Raw genomic sequence first — 17,974 nt, forward strand, 5'->3', positions numbered from 1 at the left:
CCAACAGGAATTAAATTCTACAAAGTAAAGCTTGGACAGGAATGGCATGCGATCGAACGCTATTGTTGACCACAAAAATGATTTTTTTTTTTTTGTTACAACTTGACCACGACTGTTTAGATGCTTTGATGATTTAAACGTTTCAGAAATGAGCTGAAAAACGAAACATTAAGCTAAATCTAAACTAGGAAAAAAAATGAAAAAACTAAAAGAATAAGCAAAACTTATGAAAAAAGAAAATAAATAAGCTTAAAAATAAAAGTCGAAGTTAAAATTTTGTTGACCTTTTTTAATTGCTTTTGAAAAAAATTACTTTAAAACTTATCTTTTAAAACGTTTAATTAAAGTTATGCAAAAGGCTTTTACAAATTACTCCTAATGCTTGTTTAATAAATGAACAAATTTTATTCAAATTATTGAAAAGCAAAATTAAATTATCAAAAAGAAAAAAAAAAATTTTTGTTGTATAAACATTTCTTTCAAAAAGTTGCAAAAAAAATTGTTTAAAAAACAACGTAGTTTTTTTAAAATCACAATTTTAAATCATATCATGCTTTAACTAGTAAGTCAAGTTAAGAAAAACAAAAAACTTTTAAACAATTCTTTGAAAAGATTTAATTTAACTTATTCATAATTTAAAGTAACTTTAAAAAATAATCTTTTAAAAGTTTTTTAGAAAGACATGAAAAAATAGTTTCAAATGTTTAAATTTATCATAAAAAATACACACCTACTAAAAAAAAAATTTAAATATAACATTTAATTTAAACATAATGCAATATACAATATTAAATTGAAAATATTTTTTTAAAAAACAAAAATCTGCAATGCAATATTTTAAATAATAAGGAAAGGAACTACTATTTCATTAGACTAACGTTAAATAAACTGAATAACATGAAAAAGATTTCGATTGCATGACTTGGTTCTGTAAAACCATAAAAATTATATTTTAAAAATTTGATTGGACACTCTCCAACCCAAACAAGTTTAGATTGGACATTTTATTCAGGACCTTTTAAAAAATTAAATTGATCCCTGATATGTATATAATCGATTTACTTACTTCAAGAGTGTTTTCTAAATTTCTATGTACATCCAACTCATCTTCCTGTAAAAATAAAAACTCATAAATTATAAAAGTATTATTTTAGAGCTCAACTTACACATTAGATAATATAAGAAAAGACGACACAATAGATATTATGATGGGTCTAATAGACAATAGTCTATTTTTATATTTAAACATAGGTTTTAATAATACAGGCAGCGGCAATTGGTGATAATTCATTATTGGCACTGTTTTAGGAAATATTTTTTGAAACAAACCTTTATAAATAGTTAATAGTCAAATAAAAATTCAAAATTCAATAAATCTGGTGACAGAAAGCGCATAAAAAGTCATCTTGTTTTGATCACATAAGTGAAATGAAAAATATATTTCAAATTTTTTTATTTGTAAGTTGAAAACTCATGCGAATAACAAATTATTACGACAAACAATTATAACAAACACACTAAAAAATTGATCTATTAATGACCATTTTGGAAAAACTAAGAATTTCCAAAGCATTTTTCGTCTTGCCCCTAGTTTCCCTACTCTAGCGTGTCTTTCTCTGTATCAAACAATTGCATACCTCATGTTTAAAAACATATCTGAATGGTGCCGGATCTGTTGAACTAGTTGAAATCGTATCTTCAGCTGATTTTTTATTATTTGAATGATCAGAAATTGATGAGGAAGAACTTTTCACAATACCATCCATAATGCTAGATATAAAAAAAAAAATTAAAAATCAATTTAATAATTATAACTATAAACCGATACATTTTAGACTCTTTTAGAATTTATTCTTCCAGCTTTTTCTATAATTGCAAAAAGTATATGTAAAATGCATTCATTAAAAAATTTTGTTATTTAAATTATTTCAATATCATTTTATATTTTCCCAATAACCTATATGACCGAATACAAATCATCATAATAGAACAGGTACCTCAGTAAAAAATGTGTATCTTTTTGGATAGAATTTTCAAGATAACTACAATTAGAAAATGAACTACAATTATTCTTCTCTTTGTATTTTTTGTTTTGATTGTTATTTTGCAATAGCCTGTGTATGATAACCATTTTTTAATGAACCACACTACTTTTTTTGGTTCATGGCTCCCAAAGGCTTTTGAAAGATCCACAAAAAAACTACAAATCTGAACCTGCATATTAATAATAATTGTAACGGCATATTCCTTTTCTGTTCTGACAGCAAACTGCATGTTTTTATTAAATTCACTACTTCTCATTTTATTACCTTTTTATAAAATTTCAATGAAAGATCAAACAGAATTCCTCAATAAGAGCCTATTCCTTTCTCTCGTTAAGATCCTAATCTAATGCATTACCATATTTTTACTATTTTAAAACACCTGACTTTACTAAGATGGGATTTATTAACTAATAATTGCATGACAACTTATAGATAATTTTGTTACAAAGAGCTGGAACTCTATGAACAGCCTTATCACACCACAGCATTGTATTTATCATCATTTTTAAATTTAAACATTTATTTATCAATTTTTTTAAATAAACTGCCATTCTAGTTTTTACCTATATTTATTAATTTTACAAAGTCTTATTCAGCAGTGCATATATTTTTACAAAGTCTTATTCAATTTCTTTTCTAAAAGTACTAAAACTTGTTATAACCATTGTTCTTATAATTATGGATATAAATCTATAAAACATCAAAGCATTAATAATAAAAAACGTTTGATATTTTCAATTTCTATAATAATTTTTGTTGTCATTACTATTGCTTATGATTATTTTTATAAATATTTATATTACTATTATTAACTACTTTTAACTATTATTACTAATTTTATTACTGTTATTATTATTATAGTAATTATTATTGTTATTATTAGTGTATTGTTGTTATAATAATTATTTTCATTACTGCCATTATTGTTGCTGTTTTATTATTATTGTTTTATTATTATATTATAACTTTTTATAATTACTAATATTATTGATATCTATGATATATTTATTTTTGTTATTATCATTATTTCTATTATTATTTCTATTATTATTATTTCTATTATTATTGGACAGTCGTTTACTTCATATTAGTACTCATTATTATTTGTAAATATCCTTGATGTAAAATCTTTTATTCAGAAATACTTTTGATTTGATTTGATTATACAACAGTGCATATATTTTTACCAAACATCAGCTTTACCACTGTGAACACTTTTTTTTAATGTTCTCCAAAAATAATATTTTACCTTATTTTTTCTACTCATTTAATTAACCATGCATAACAAGAGCTTGTTTGACAGATAATTTGTCTAGTTTTTTTTGATACACTCAATTTACACTTTTTACGGTTTAATCTTAGTGATTCAAGTGTTTTTAGCTCAATGTAACCATTTTTTGAAAAACTCAATTCCATGTTATATAACAATTTTATGTTATATAACAATTTCCTTCTGACTGCAAATTTAAAAAGATTTTCTTTTGTAACTGTTTTTGTAACTATAATCCACCACAGCTCATTGCAAATTTAAAACCCCCTAGCCCTATATATATATATATATGGGGATTTCCAAAAAATCATGCACGGAAACTTGTATATGTTTTGTCTATTATTTTCATAATAATAAAACTGGCGATCTTCAATTTGCTTTCATTTAATTCTAACCTATATAAATATTTTGTAAACAAAAAATGGTATACATTAGTAATGTTAACAAAGAATAAACTAAGTTTGAAACCGAATCAAGTACAGAACAGAAAAACTCAAATTTTAGTTACTAGATCAATAAAGTTTAATTCCTCAAAAAATGTAAGTTTCAGCGTTATATATATATTTTTAAATGATGTTTTAAACATTAGTAAAGCTTTCCAGAAAGTTACAGAATTGTACTATGTATCATAGAGTCACAGCAATCATTTAAATGCAGTTTATAAATGATCATGCACGGAAGTGACACACAGAAGTCACACACGGAAGTTGCGAATTGGTTAATTTCATGTAGATATTTTTAAGAAAATAAATTACTTGCGAGTATTTTAAATGAAATATTATACTTCCACGAATCATATTTAGTATACTTTCAATGAGAAATGGCAGTTATCAATTATTTCTAGCTAAAGTATAGCGTTTTGAAAATTGTTGTTTATTTTCAAACAGTATTATTTTATTTAAAGCAATATTACTTCAACACTGTGTTTTACCATCAGTAGGTTCATCAGGAAGATTCTTCCTGATGAACCTATCCTTCTGAACTTATGTCATTAAAATTTTTGTTTTCTCTTACATTTTTTTCTCACTCATCTTATCTCATCCATTCATTCTCTCTCTTTTTTTTTTCATTTTTCTGAGCCTTACTCCTTTAATATTTTTGTTCTGATTATTGTTTCTATTACTTCTTTTTTTTTTATTACTTGTATTAATGTATTTTACTTTCTTTATTATTTCCTTGTCTTAATATTTTTTTCTTTTATTTGTTTATTTTATTAAGGTATAGTGTATATATATATAGAGAGAGAGAGAGAAAAAAAAAAAAAAAATATATATATATATATATACATATATATATTATATATATATATATATATATATATATATATATATATATATAAATATATATATAATATATATACATACATATATATATACATATATATATATATATATATATATTTATATATATATATATATATATATATATATATATATATATATATATATATAATACATATATATAATATATATATATATATATATATAAAATATATATATATATATATATATATATATATATATATATATATATATATATATATATATATATATATATATATATATATATATATATATATAGCAAGGGATAATTACAAACAGTTATAAACTGACAAAGACCTGAATTTGTTGATATATATTTGTAAAAAACTTTAAACTTAGTATTAAATTTTTATAATAATTAAAATAATTCCGCCAATGCTTATATTATACAGCGGAGAAAATAGAATTAGTCTCACCTTTATTTTTCGTTCTAATTTAACAAAAATGGCAATGAAATAATAATTAAATCTACCCTATTTCTTATTATCTTCTATTACAATTAAAAATTTTATAAATTGGTATGTTTAATTAATTACAAGTGGAAAAAAAATTAAAAGTATTCAATTTGTGGAGAAAATAGAATTAGCCTCATTTACGTTATATACAAGAAAATACAAAAAATATTTTGTTTTACGATTATTTAATATTTAGTATTGCGTCCTGAATTTTTAATGACTTTAAATATGCGACTTGACATACTAGTCACAAGCAAACTAATTTCTAATAACTCAATGTAGTCCTGTGAATTCATTTTTGTTGAAATCCATGCGAGTGGTTGTTTTCCAGCAAAGGCAAAAGCCCCCAAAACCATAACAGTCCCACCACCAAAGTTATGAGTCATAACTTTGGTGGTGGGACTTCAAGTTTGTTTTTCTTTTCGAAGATTGTGCCAGTAATATTGATAGCCATCAGGATCATCTCGATTAAACTTTTTTTCATCACTAAAGAGAACTTGATGCCACTTCCTGCGAAGACATGTGTTTTTTTGCAAATTGTAATCTAACATTTTTATGACAAACAGTAAGTTTTGGTCTTGGTTTACGTTTTTCCGAACAGTGTTTGGATCTTCATGTAAAATTTGTCTCACATGTTGAACAGTTACAGGTAATTGTAATCAGCATGAATTTGAGATGTATTCATGTGTTGAGCAGCAGCACGATGTACAACAACTTGTTTAGTACGATTATCAATTTTACTTTTGCCACCTCTTTTCTTATGAGCTCCAAAATTAACGCTAATCTTGAAGTAATTGTTAACCACTTTTGTAGATCTTTTAATGTTCTTTGTAATTTCCCAATTAGATAAGTCTGTATCTTTATATGCTTTGATTATTGCTAATACTTCATTCATTAAATGCTTACCACGTCCCATTTCAAATTCAGGTATCAAAAGCCAAATGTTAAAAACATTATGAGCCATGATTTCACAGTCTTTGTTTAACTTACAAATAATAATAAAAAACCAAAATAATAATAAAAGTCACACCAGATGCGTATCACCAGATCAAAATAAACAAGTAAACTGAAAACAATTATTAATAAGGCCAATTCTAATTGCTACCACAAGTATTAAGTATTATACATTTTATGGTTTTATCAAATGTACCGCAATTTAATTGTTATATTATAATCTAAAAAGTTGTTATATTATAATCTAAAAAGTTGTTGTTTGTAAAAATAATTATATAAGTGTGGATACAAAAGATGCACCGCACAAATTTGCCTAGAGATTTACAAAATATTGGATCAGCACATGGTGAGGCTAATTTTCTCCACTGTAGCACAACATTCATTACAAGTTGTAATAAATGTTGCATTACTAAGTACAACTATGATTTAACAATATTTAATTTAGAAATTTGGAAGTGAGCAAAAAAATCATTGTTTTTTATTTATCTATTTTTAAAAATTCCAGATCAGCTTATTAATTGAATTTATTTCTTATTTTATTTAATGAAAGATAGTAGCAAACAAAATAGAAAATTAAATTAATAATTATTATTAATATACTTATTATAATTATAAGTAAAACAATAACAATAATAATAATAATTTAAATTAATTTAAATTAAAGATTTGACATTTTTAGAAGCATTTATTTAACATCATGCATAGTCTTGAATAAATATTGCCAACAACATATTGTTATGTTTTCACAAAAGCTTACTTTAACTTTAATTTTTGATAGACTGCTACATATTTTCAGTCTTTTTTTCATATTTTCCACTAAATATTCGGTTAGAAATTAAAAAAGTTAAAAATGGAAATAACTAAAATAGATCACAATATTCATTGTGCGGGATTTACCTAAAACTATGTAGTGCACCTGTTGATACAACACAATTTACGCATTTTGCAAGACACCAATTTTAGTAATCTTTATCAAAGACATATTTATAATAAATTTAATTAAAAATATATTTCATTAACAACTATTATCGCATATTTCTAATAATGCCAACGTTTCTAGGAAATACTAACATAAACTTATTTTAAAATTCATTTAAGGTTATTGTGCGGGATTTACCTAAAACTACCGTTATTGTTATTTAGGCGCGTAATAATAATGTTTCGATCAATTCAGTTTTACTGTACTGCCCTCATGAGTCTTTTGATCGTTCCTGATACATATGTATATATCAGAAACGATTCGGTCATCAAATCATAAACGTGGTTTTTAACTGCCATAATATTTATGATTTGATGACAGAATCGTTCCTGATAGTCTCCTGAAATCATTCCTAATAGAATGAATCGCAGTGAAGTCTGAATCTGTTGGTTATTCATAAATTTATCGAGACATCATGATGTCTCGATAAATTTATGCACAACCAATTCTAATAATATTATGACGCCTAAATAAATAAATTTAACATTTCAATAAATTTTATACTTGAATAGATCCAAATTAGTATAAAGTAAGGGTTAAAATAAATTTTTAAAATACTTAGTTATTTCCAGGGATTTGAACCCTTTTCTGAATTCTGGGTTCTAGAACCCCAGAGTTCTGGAACCGCGTCGATAAGTAATTCTGGAAAACGGGTTCTGGAACCCCTATTGCAAAACGGCGTTCAGAAATTAATTTAATATAGTACTAATAAATACGGCAATATTGTCTTCTGTTTCCATTTCTAAAACTCTTGGATTATTATCTAACTCAGATAACTGTTTTAACTTTAGTAATTTACGCCCAATATATCTAGATGAGATTATTTATTTATTTTTTAGTTTTGTTTAATTTACAATGATATCTTGGATCAAGAAATAACCCAGCACAAAATACGGGTTTTTCAAATATTTCATCAAAATATTTCGAAAAAATTGTGTTCTAAAATAGTGTTCTGACACTCTTTGAGAAAAGAACGGTTCGAAAACCTGCGTGTTTTAACGCTGAAAATAAGGGCTCTGAGAATGGGATTGCCGAACCCTTACGTTAAATCCTTATAAATCAGGCAAAAGTTTACTTATAGAAGGTACATTTTATATATCAATTAGGATTAGTACTGGTTTATAAACAGCTGTTACTGTTTTTACAATTTTTATAGTGAGTTTACCCAAAAGAATAAACCGAAAAGATCATCAGTAAAAATCTCGAGTAGAAATTTGAATAAAAAAAGTTACTTTTTTCATTTGTTCGCAGACAAAAAGATTTAAAATATCATTCTCTAAAACCTCTAATAAAATTTGCGCAAAAAACTGTTGTATCTTTTTGCTTTGTTAAATTTGCCGAAAAAAGCTGTTGTACCTTTTTCTTGAGAAAATATTGTTAAATTCAATAAAACCTTCTAGGACGAATCAACTTTAAAAAATCAACCATTTATTCATCCGAGGGCGTGTGTGTGTGTATCTGTGTGTGTGTGTGTGTGTGTGTGTGTGTGTGTGTGTGTGTGTGTGTGTGTGTGTGTGTGTGTGTGTGTGCAAATATTAGGTTATTATAATTCGATAAATCAAGTGAGCAGACAAGTACGCAAATCATTAAGCTTTTTTAGTTAATTTTTTTTAGAATATTAATCTTAATTTATGTAACTATGAAATTAAAATTTCATTTCTCTTTTAAACAGCCTTCCTAATTTACTTACGTTTTCAAACAATATGCTGTTTTAAATATATAAATTCATAAAAAATAAATATCTAAGAGAGGCAATTACCCTCATTTTCTCCTTCCCTTCTTGCATTCACAAGTTTTTTTTTTTTTAATGTTTTGCAAAATTATATTTTTAGCCACATTGGATTTGACAAAAAAAATGAGGAAAATATAAACGATTGATCAGCCAAGCAATAACGAAACATGTAGAAACATTTAGCCCACAAATATTTCACTATCCCAGAAAACTTGCACTCAAAAGATATCTTCTAAACTCAATGCATGGGTTTTGTTTATGTCTCTGTTTTTATGACTAGGTAACTCATTCTATTATCTCCTAATGAGGATAAAGATCTAAAACTCAGTTTTATGGTTCTGAGGCTGGCTGGTAGTCAAGTTTATCGAACTCTGTGGTAGCTCTCAGAGAGACTGATTCCATCAACAGTTGAAAAATATCAAAGTATTAACAGTGCCATGTTGCGCATGGATGGTGTCCCTGTTTGTACTTTTGGTGTGTATTGCCAAGGCCACATTTGGAGCATTTTGTTGCGGCTTAGGGTTTAATAATAGTAATGAGGCAATGCTTGGGCTATTAAACAGTGTATTGAAATCTGTCCATTCTTTTTCAAGTCAAGTTCTTTAACAAATTTAAAAATGAATAAAGTACCAAAAACTATTCAACACAAAAAAACCATCATCATTACCAAGTTCTCTAAACCTATCATTCACTAATATTCGTGGTCTTCGAAGTAACTTTTCTTCTGTTGAGTTTATCTCTTGCAAAGTTCACCAGATCTACTTGCTCTTTGTGAGACTAATTTGAGTTCGACTGTCTCATCTTGTAATCTTAGTGTTGATGGTTATCTTCCGTTAATTCGTAAAGACTTCAATAGTCACATGCCTGGCCTGGGTATTTACATTCGTAAGAATTCACCCATTTGTCGGGAAACTAGGTTTTAACCCACAAACTTTTCTTTATATGCTTTTGCTTAGCACCACTTCACTCTATCGCCTTACTTTTTGTTCTATATCGCTCTCCTTCATCTCAAGACTGCACTCTTTTTGATGTTATTTTTTATCAAATTGACCAAGCCCTCTCTCTTTATTCATCAATATTGTTGTTGTTGGTGACTTTAATGCTCATCACACTGAATGACTTGGCTCTAGTGTCCGTGACTCTGCGTGAACCCTCAACTTTTGCCTTTCTTAATCCCTAACTCAGATAGTCAACTTTCCAACTCGCTTTCCAGACAGCCTGAATCATTTACCTTTTCTACTCGACTTATGTATTGTTTCTCATCCTAGTCAGTGCTCAGTTTCTCCACATTCACCCTTAGGTGCTTCTGATCACGGTTTGATCTCTCTAAAACTATTATCTCATTCTTTTTCATCATCTGAATCCCCCTATCATTGTACCGCTTACAACTACCTTAAAGCTGACTGGGACTCTTTCCGTGATTTTCTTCGTGATGACCTTTGGATAGAAATCTTTTGTCTTCCTGTTGATAAATGTGCTTCTTATATAACTTCGTGGATTCAGGCAGGTATGGAATCTTTTATTCCCTCTCAACAATTCTAGGTCAAGCCTCACTCTTCTCCATGGTTTTTCTCACATTTTGCTGCTACAATTGCCAATCAAAACCGTTACATCCATTTCTATCAGCAAAATAATTCCTCAGAAAACAGACGTCTGTTTATTACTGCTAGAAACCATTGTAAAAAAGTTTTGTCCAAGGCTAAAGCGCGCTACTCTTAGGTCATGAAATCTCGTATTTCATCAAAAAAGTTAGGCTCTCGTTACTTTCAAAACTATTTAACAAGTGCTTATCAGAGTCTCGTTTTCCAGCCTGCTGGAAAGCGGCATATGTTATCCCTATCTTCAAAAATTCTGGAGAGCGATTTGAGTCGTCTAACTACCGTTCCATTAGTCATTTTCCTATTATAAGCAAGATTTTTGAATCTTTGATTAAAAAATACTTAATCTCTTATCTTGAATCTTTCTGATCATCAATACGGATTTAGATCTTCTCGTTCTACAGCTGATTTGCTAACAGTAATAACCGATACGTTTTATTGTGCCTTAGATAAAGGTAGAGAGGTTAAGGCTATCGCCCATGACATTTCTAATGCTTTTGATAAAGTTTGGCATGCTGGTCTTCTCCATAAGCTTTCTTCTTATGCTGTTTAAGATTGTTGAATCCTTCCTTTCCAATTGTAGTAAAAAAGTTGTCCTCAATGGACAGCACTCTTCTTCTTATTCTGTAACTTCAGGGGTTCCTCAAGGTTTTATCCTTGGCCCTATACTTTTTTTAATTTACATTAACGATCTTCCAGATGTTCTCACATCTAAGGTGGCATTGTTCGCTGATGATACTACCATTTATTCTTGTCATGATAGGAAGCCAACACTCTCCGATTGCTTTGAGGGGGCATTTAAACTTGAAAAGGATCTCACTTCTGCTACAGCATGGGGCTTATAGTGGCTAGTGAACTTTAATTCAAATAAAACTCAAGTTTTTTTAGCCAATCATTATCGCAATACTTTAGATCTTTCTATAATTATGAATGGTAATATACTCGATGAGTCATCTACCCTTCTTCTAGCTACCTTCTAGCTTAGCATCAACCCTTCTTCTAGCTATCTTTTAGCTTCTTCTTTTACCCTTCTCTACTTCTTCTAGGATTATCCCTTACTTCCGATCTTTCTTGGAAACCTAATATCAAATCCGTTGCATAATTAGCATCTGCTAAGGCTGTATCTCTTTATCGAGCTCGACACTTTTTTACTCCGGATACTATGCTCTATCTCTATAAATCTCAAATCCAGCCCAGGCTTGGACTGGGCCGCTGGGATACCGGGAGATTCCCGGTGGGCCTGTTTGCATAAATTTTAATATACATTTTATTTTCCAAATAAAATGTATATTAAAATTTAACTAAAAATATAATAACTTTTTTTCTGGCCTCTAATTACATCTAATTAAAGGCCATCTTCCGGCTAATTATATAAATTTTAACGACCATAACGTGCTTAACGTTTTTAAACTTGCAGTGGTAGCAAGTGTGCTACCACTGCAAGTTTAAAAAACGTTAAGCACGTAAAAACTTCAACAAGCACGTTTTAATTATTCATAACTTATTTTTATGTTAAAATTATTTAAAAAAAATATCTGTGCTATAAACAATTAAAACGATCTTACAATAAAATTTGCATCAAATTTTACGTTTAATTTAAAGATGACATATTAGGGAATTACGAGAGACGCCCTTTTTATAGCATAAGACAAAAATGTTATCGATGACGTCGAATTTGATTTATTATACGATATTAATAGATTTAAAAATGATTACCCTTATTGAAATTACAAACATTTTGAATTTGATGAGCTAGATAATGCTGAAGAGTGGTCAGAGTTTCGATTCCAAAAAGTAGATATTTATAGATTAAAAGAAGCTTTAGAAAATCCAGATATTATGAAGACATATAACCGTTTATCTGTGAGTACTCGCAAGAAATAGAAAATCTTTTTTATAAAATGCAGAGAGCTTCGACTCCACTCGAGTGTGTCAAAACAAAAATTTGAGTTTTAAATTCATTAGTTATTCATGTAGCGTACGTTTTTGAGCAGTGGTAAGAAATATGATTTCTAGCGTACGTTTTAAGTGCGATGCGTTAATAAGGGTATTTCCCTGAGTCTTATTAATTATTTACGAGAAATTCTTTTGTATTCCTGCCACTGCATCAAGATAACGCTTATATGCTTAAACTCACTAATGTAAACAAACCAAATTAGTTAACAAATGATAAACTTTTTATATTTTATAATGACGTAGCTTTTAAATTTGTTATTGTTTACTGACAGAAAAATCACAGGTTGGTATTATTGATAATATTTTGCTGTTATAAACTATGTTACTATTTATGTTTGTTGTACTTTTTATTTTGTTGATTGCACATAGAAGTTGTTTCGGCGAGTATATGAACTCAATGGCGGATTTAGGCAAAAGCTAAAATAGGTTATATGACCTTATAGGCCTATGGGAGATACGAGGCCCTTCGCCTCACAAGAAAAAAACAAAGAAAAAAATGAAAATGAAAAAGAAAATAAGAAAGAAAAAGTAAAGTCATCTACAGCTTTAGTTTCTTTTGAATTTACGGTTTCAAACCAAATTTATGTCTAATAGTTATACAAAAGTTTAGTATTCGAAATTCGAACACTGTTTATCATTATTCTGTAAATAAATAACGTTTAACAATATTATATTATTGTTTAATCTTATTATTATTAAATTCACGTTTTAATTTTGTTTTCATTTTATAAGACATCTATAATTCTAAAAAATATCGCTTACTTATGTTAATATTGTGTATTATAAATATTTTTCTTGATTTTTATGAATAAATGCAAAAGGAGGGGCGCTGTGGACGCCGTCGAAACTTTATCCTATGGGTTCCGCATTGTTAAATCAGCATCTGTATGAACTGAAAAACAGAATTTATTTGTAAATGTTGCGCATAAGCTTGAAATAAACCATATACTTAATATAAAATGAATTATTTTTTTTCCTACTTTTTAAATAATATAATAATTATTGTGTGTAAAACAATTTAAATAAAATTTCAAATTATTTTAGTTTATTTCCAGCATACATACTCTACCCCATAGAAAATGAATAAACGAAAAGGAGGTGCTGAGAAAGAACAAATAAGAAAGAAAACACGTTTAGAGAACGATGGCCAGAAATGTAAAAAGTTAATGAACATGTTTGCAACATCTTTTAGTACTAACTCAATTGTAAATATCAATATGGCTGATGTAGCAACAACAGAAATAATTATTGATCTCCATCCAATTTGCAATGCCGCTGATGCGGTATTATTATCACCTAAACAGGCAGATGCACAAGGTTCTAAATTTCAAACGGCAGATTTTGATGGCAATGCAATCTCTTATCCTAACTCTGACACTCAATATAAATTGAACAGTAATCAATGCGAGCCAAGTGAAGAAACTCAAAATAATAATTATTATTTTTTGAAACCACAAGTAGACATTTTGAAATCATTTTTTAAATTTCATCCAAAGCAAAACAATTTTGATCTAAACGGTAAAATTAATTACCAGAGCGTTTATTTCAGAAATAATAAACTTTTTCACTGGCTGACCTTTGAAGAAAACACACAAAAGTTATTTTGTTCTTTTTGTCTGGCATTTAGCAAACCTTCAGATCAATCAACGTTCATTAGTGGATAAAACATTGCAAATTCCAAGCATATTTATCAAAGAATATCAGAATATGAAAGAAGTGCACTCCATGCAGCCTGCACAGAGTCGTATGTTTTAAAAATTAATGCCAAAGATATTATAAGCATTTATGCGCGCCAACATGATGAAGAGGTTAAAAAGAATCGTTTAATTTTAGAAAGAATCATAGAAACTTTAAAAATTATTGGTAAGCGTGGACTTAGCTACAGAGGTGCAGTAGAGTCTGGGTACACATTGCTTGATTACAGTGTAGATCATGGGAATTTTTTAGAGATTCTTTTGCTAATTGGAAAATTTTATCCGTTGTTGGAAGCACATATCAAAGAGGTGGTTCAAAAAAGCAAACCCCGGCATGATTCAGTTGGCAACAGAAGAGGTCGTGGCGACTTGGTCACTTTTCTGTCAAAAATGACTGTTAATAATGTCATTGATGCAATAACAACATCTTTAACAAGCATGATGGTGGAGGAGATTAGAGAAGCCGGTATGTTTAGTGTTCAAATTGATACCACACAAGATATTAATGTACAGGATCAGTGTTCTATTGTGATCCGATATGTAACCGAATCTGTACATGAACGTGTAATATCGATAGTCAATTGCATATCAACAACAGGAAAAGGAATGTGTGATTTGGTTTGTGGTGTTTTTGAAAAGGTAGGCATTGATGTAATTAAATGTATTGGCAATGCAAACGATGGAGCCTCTAATATGCAAGGTCAATACAATGGATTCAATACCTGGTTAAATACAGTTTCCCCAGGTCAGATTCATGCTTGGTGTTATGCCCATGTTTTAAATTTGGTAATGGATGATGCTACTAAAAAAGCTGTTGAAGTTGTTACCTTATTTGGCGTTTGAACACATGTGCAGTATTTTTACGGCAATCATATTTACGCTTCTATGTTTGGCGTGAATTTAGTAAATTGAAATATATATCTGTAATCGGTGAAACCCGTTGGTGGGGGAAAGACAGAGCTCTTACTAAGGTATTCGGAACTTTCTTCATTAAAACCTCCGATCATGAAACAAAAGTTATTGATTTTTTGTACATTGACATTTTACAAACATTTCATGATATTTCTACATCAATCAAATTCAATAAAGATGTCCGTTACAGAGCGAAAGCTCTTTTAGATTCATTGACAAGTTTTGAATTTATATTGACGGCACAATTATTTGAGCACACAACACCATTATCTGAATATTTGCAAACAACTGGAATGGATATACTACGAGCCTATAATATGGTTCAAGACAGTATTAATGAATTAAGCAAAGTAGATAGAAATTTTGATTCCATTTTTCAGAACTTGCGAACAGTGAACTGGGAAAAAGGAATCTCGACATTGAAGTTCAGACTAGTTTGAAAGAGAAAAGAATTAGAGCAAATCATCTACTTAAAAGTGCAAAAGATAAATTTCGTATCAATGTTCACAACATGGTAATGGATCAAGTAATCAGTAGTTTAAAACAGAGATTCTCAGAGCATGGTAGTCTATATGCTGATTTATCTTGTTTAGATCCAAGAAATTTTGCAGAAATTTTCAAAAAAATGTCTAGTGGTGCATTGCAGCTTCTAAGTGGGTTGCTCAGAAAGTTTGATGCTAGTGTAACAAAATATCAGCTTCAAACGGAATTATCGGACTGAGGAAATGGGAAAGTTTCGAAATAACTCTTGAAGATGAATATAATTTGATACTTGACACAGAAGTATCTGACTCTGTCTCGGATAACATGCAACAATATAAATCTGAAGAATCTGAAACTGGCATTACAATCCCAGAAGTGGAAAACAGTGACTGCCACAGAAATAAATGCAAATCTTGCAAAAATGTATTGTTTGTTGTTACTTTGTCCTCCAGAAGTTTAACTTGCATAGTCTTGCGTATTCAAATTTGTTTCTGGCTTACAAATTTGTGCTGACATTATCCTTATCACAAGTTGCTTGTGAAAGGTCATTTTCGAAATTAAAATATATTTTGAACAGATTAAGAAATTTGATGAGCCAGTCAAGTTTACAGTCATTCATGCTGATGTCTTGTGAAAAAGACCTTCTACCGAGAATTAATAACGATGCAATAATTGATGTCTTGGCATCGACTAGTCAAACGATGAAAAAGTTGCTATACTAGTCAATATTGAATAGCGATTGTGTCTACTATTTCTAGACTCCAACTTACAGCAGTGTTTTAGAAATGTTTATTTTTATCAGTATTTAGGCTGGGAAGTTTAATTTTTTTTTTATGTATTTTAAATAATAATAAAAAATAATGCACCTAAAAATAAAAAATCCTTTACTAATATAATATAAGTAAATTTAGAAAAATAAGGGCGTTAATCATAGTCGCTGTCATGGGCGGCGTGAAGGCTCTTGGCGCCCCTATATATATATATATATATATATATATATATATATATATATATATATATATATATATATATATATATATATATATATATATTAAATATATGGAACATACAATGAAGTGGGCCGCCGTGACCAAATTTGCCGGGCCGTTTGCCAGTCCAACCTGGAATGGGCCTTGTATGGGCCCATTCCAGTCCAACCTGGAACGGGCCTTGTATGGAATACTCTTGCCATATCTGGGGTGGATCTTCTGATGATGCCCTTTCTCTTTTAGATAAGGTGCAAAAACGCTTTGTAAACATAGTTGGACCTACCCTTGCAGCCAACCTCCAACCATTATCACATCGATGAAATGTTTCTTCTCTTTCTCTATAGTCTTCATCTTTTCTCTGGAAAAGAAAAGATGAAGGTTATAGAGCAAGATAACGATTGACAGACGACTTAAAAGTTTGCAAGTTTTTATGAATCAGGAAAGCAATATGAAGGAAACGAATTCCTAAGAATTTATGTTTGAGGAAAAAAACTAGACGAATAAGAGTTTTTAGAGCACTTAGGAACAGTCACAAAAAAAGGATGAGACTTAATTAAATGATGAGTAACACGAGAGAGAATTTTAGTAGATTACACAAGAGCTAGCTAAAATATAATAATGACTAAAATATAAGAATGAATAAAGTATAGTTTCTTTAATTGTAGAATGATATCTTCTGCCCGTTTTTTTAAAACTTAAAATATTTTTGATTTTGAATTTGTTATAAAATTAGAAAAACCTGGCAACTGTTAGGTCGTTAATTAACTAACATTAACATGTAGGGCCGACGACACGGGTTTTAAAGTAAGGGGAACAATCGTTAATTTCTAAAAAAAGTTCTCTATATCTTCAAGTTTCTAATAAAAAAAAAAGACTGTCTACCCCTGTGGGGTAGACAGTCTTTTCATCAAATGTCCATGACATTTGATGAAATAAAAGAGCGTTGGACATGTAATTCAAGAATTGCGAGTTCAAAGTTCTTTTAAAGCACATAACTATCGATTTTTATTTTTAAAGCAGACAAGTAAAACTAGGTTTAAAAAAGTAAAATAAAATTAGAAATTTACTCGCTTTTTCTAATACTAGCCTAGCAAAAGTTAAAAAGTTTCAGCCACTTAAATCAAAGTTTAAAAAAATATAGAAGGTTTTTTCTTTAATAAATCATTGATTTATAAAGATTTCAACGGTTCTAAAAATGTCGTTTTTATAAATGTTTTTTTTGTTTTTTACTTTGATATTTAGTTTAACATTAGAGGCCCTGTTGCATCGTCGCGCTTTTATATTTAAACGACTTTTTAAGAGTCTCTTTAATCATTCTTTTTCTTACACAAAATCTTATATATATGTGCAAAGTTAAAACTTCTATGAAAAATTAAATAGACAGTAGTAAAAAAAAAAATTGAACAGTTAATACCAGGGCTGTATTTACTTATTGGCTAAATTAAAATTAACTTATAGCCTATAGCCATTTTAAGGCCCTTAAATTATAGGCCCTATAGGGTTCCCCAATTTTAGGGGCCTACAGAATCTCACAAATTTGGGGGCCTCGAATTTTCTTACACAAAATCTTATATATATGTACAAA

At 28.9% G+C, this 17,974-nt stretch overlaps 1 protein-coding gene across 2 annotated transcripts in view; it reads right to left on the reverse strand.

Annotated features, from left to right (window-relative positions):
• Positions 1 to 7,201, reverse strand: part of LOC100214852 (golgin subfamily B member 1) — a 100,836-nt gene extending 93,635 nt beyond the window's left edge. The window contains exons 1-3 of one of the 2 annotated variants that reach the window (XM_065811006.1): positions 6,944 to 7,201; positions 1,638 to 1,770; positions 1,067 to 1,111 (exon numbers count right to left, since the gene is read on the reverse strand). In XM_065811006.1, coding sequence (XP_065667078.1) covers positions 1,067 to 1,111; positions 1,638 to 1,766 — 174 coding nt within the window. In that variant the 5' untranslated portion in view covers positions 1,767 to 1,770; positions 6,944 to 7,201. Of the gene's footprint in view, positions 1 to 1,066; positions 1,112 to 1,637; positions 1,771 to 6,803 lie in introns of both variants that reach the window. The other variant, XM_065811007.1, reaches the window with a different exon arrangement.
• Between the last annotated feature and the right edge of the window lie 10,773 nt (positions 7,202 to 17,974).

Source organism: Hydra vulgaris, chromosome 11 (genome assembly GCF_038396675.1).
Source record: "Hydra vulgaris chromosome 11, alternate assembly HydraT2T_AEP".
Classification (NCBI taxonomy): domain Eukaryota; kingdom Metazoa; phylum Cnidaria; class Hydrozoa; order Anthoathecata; family Hydridae; genus Hydra; species Hydra vulgaris.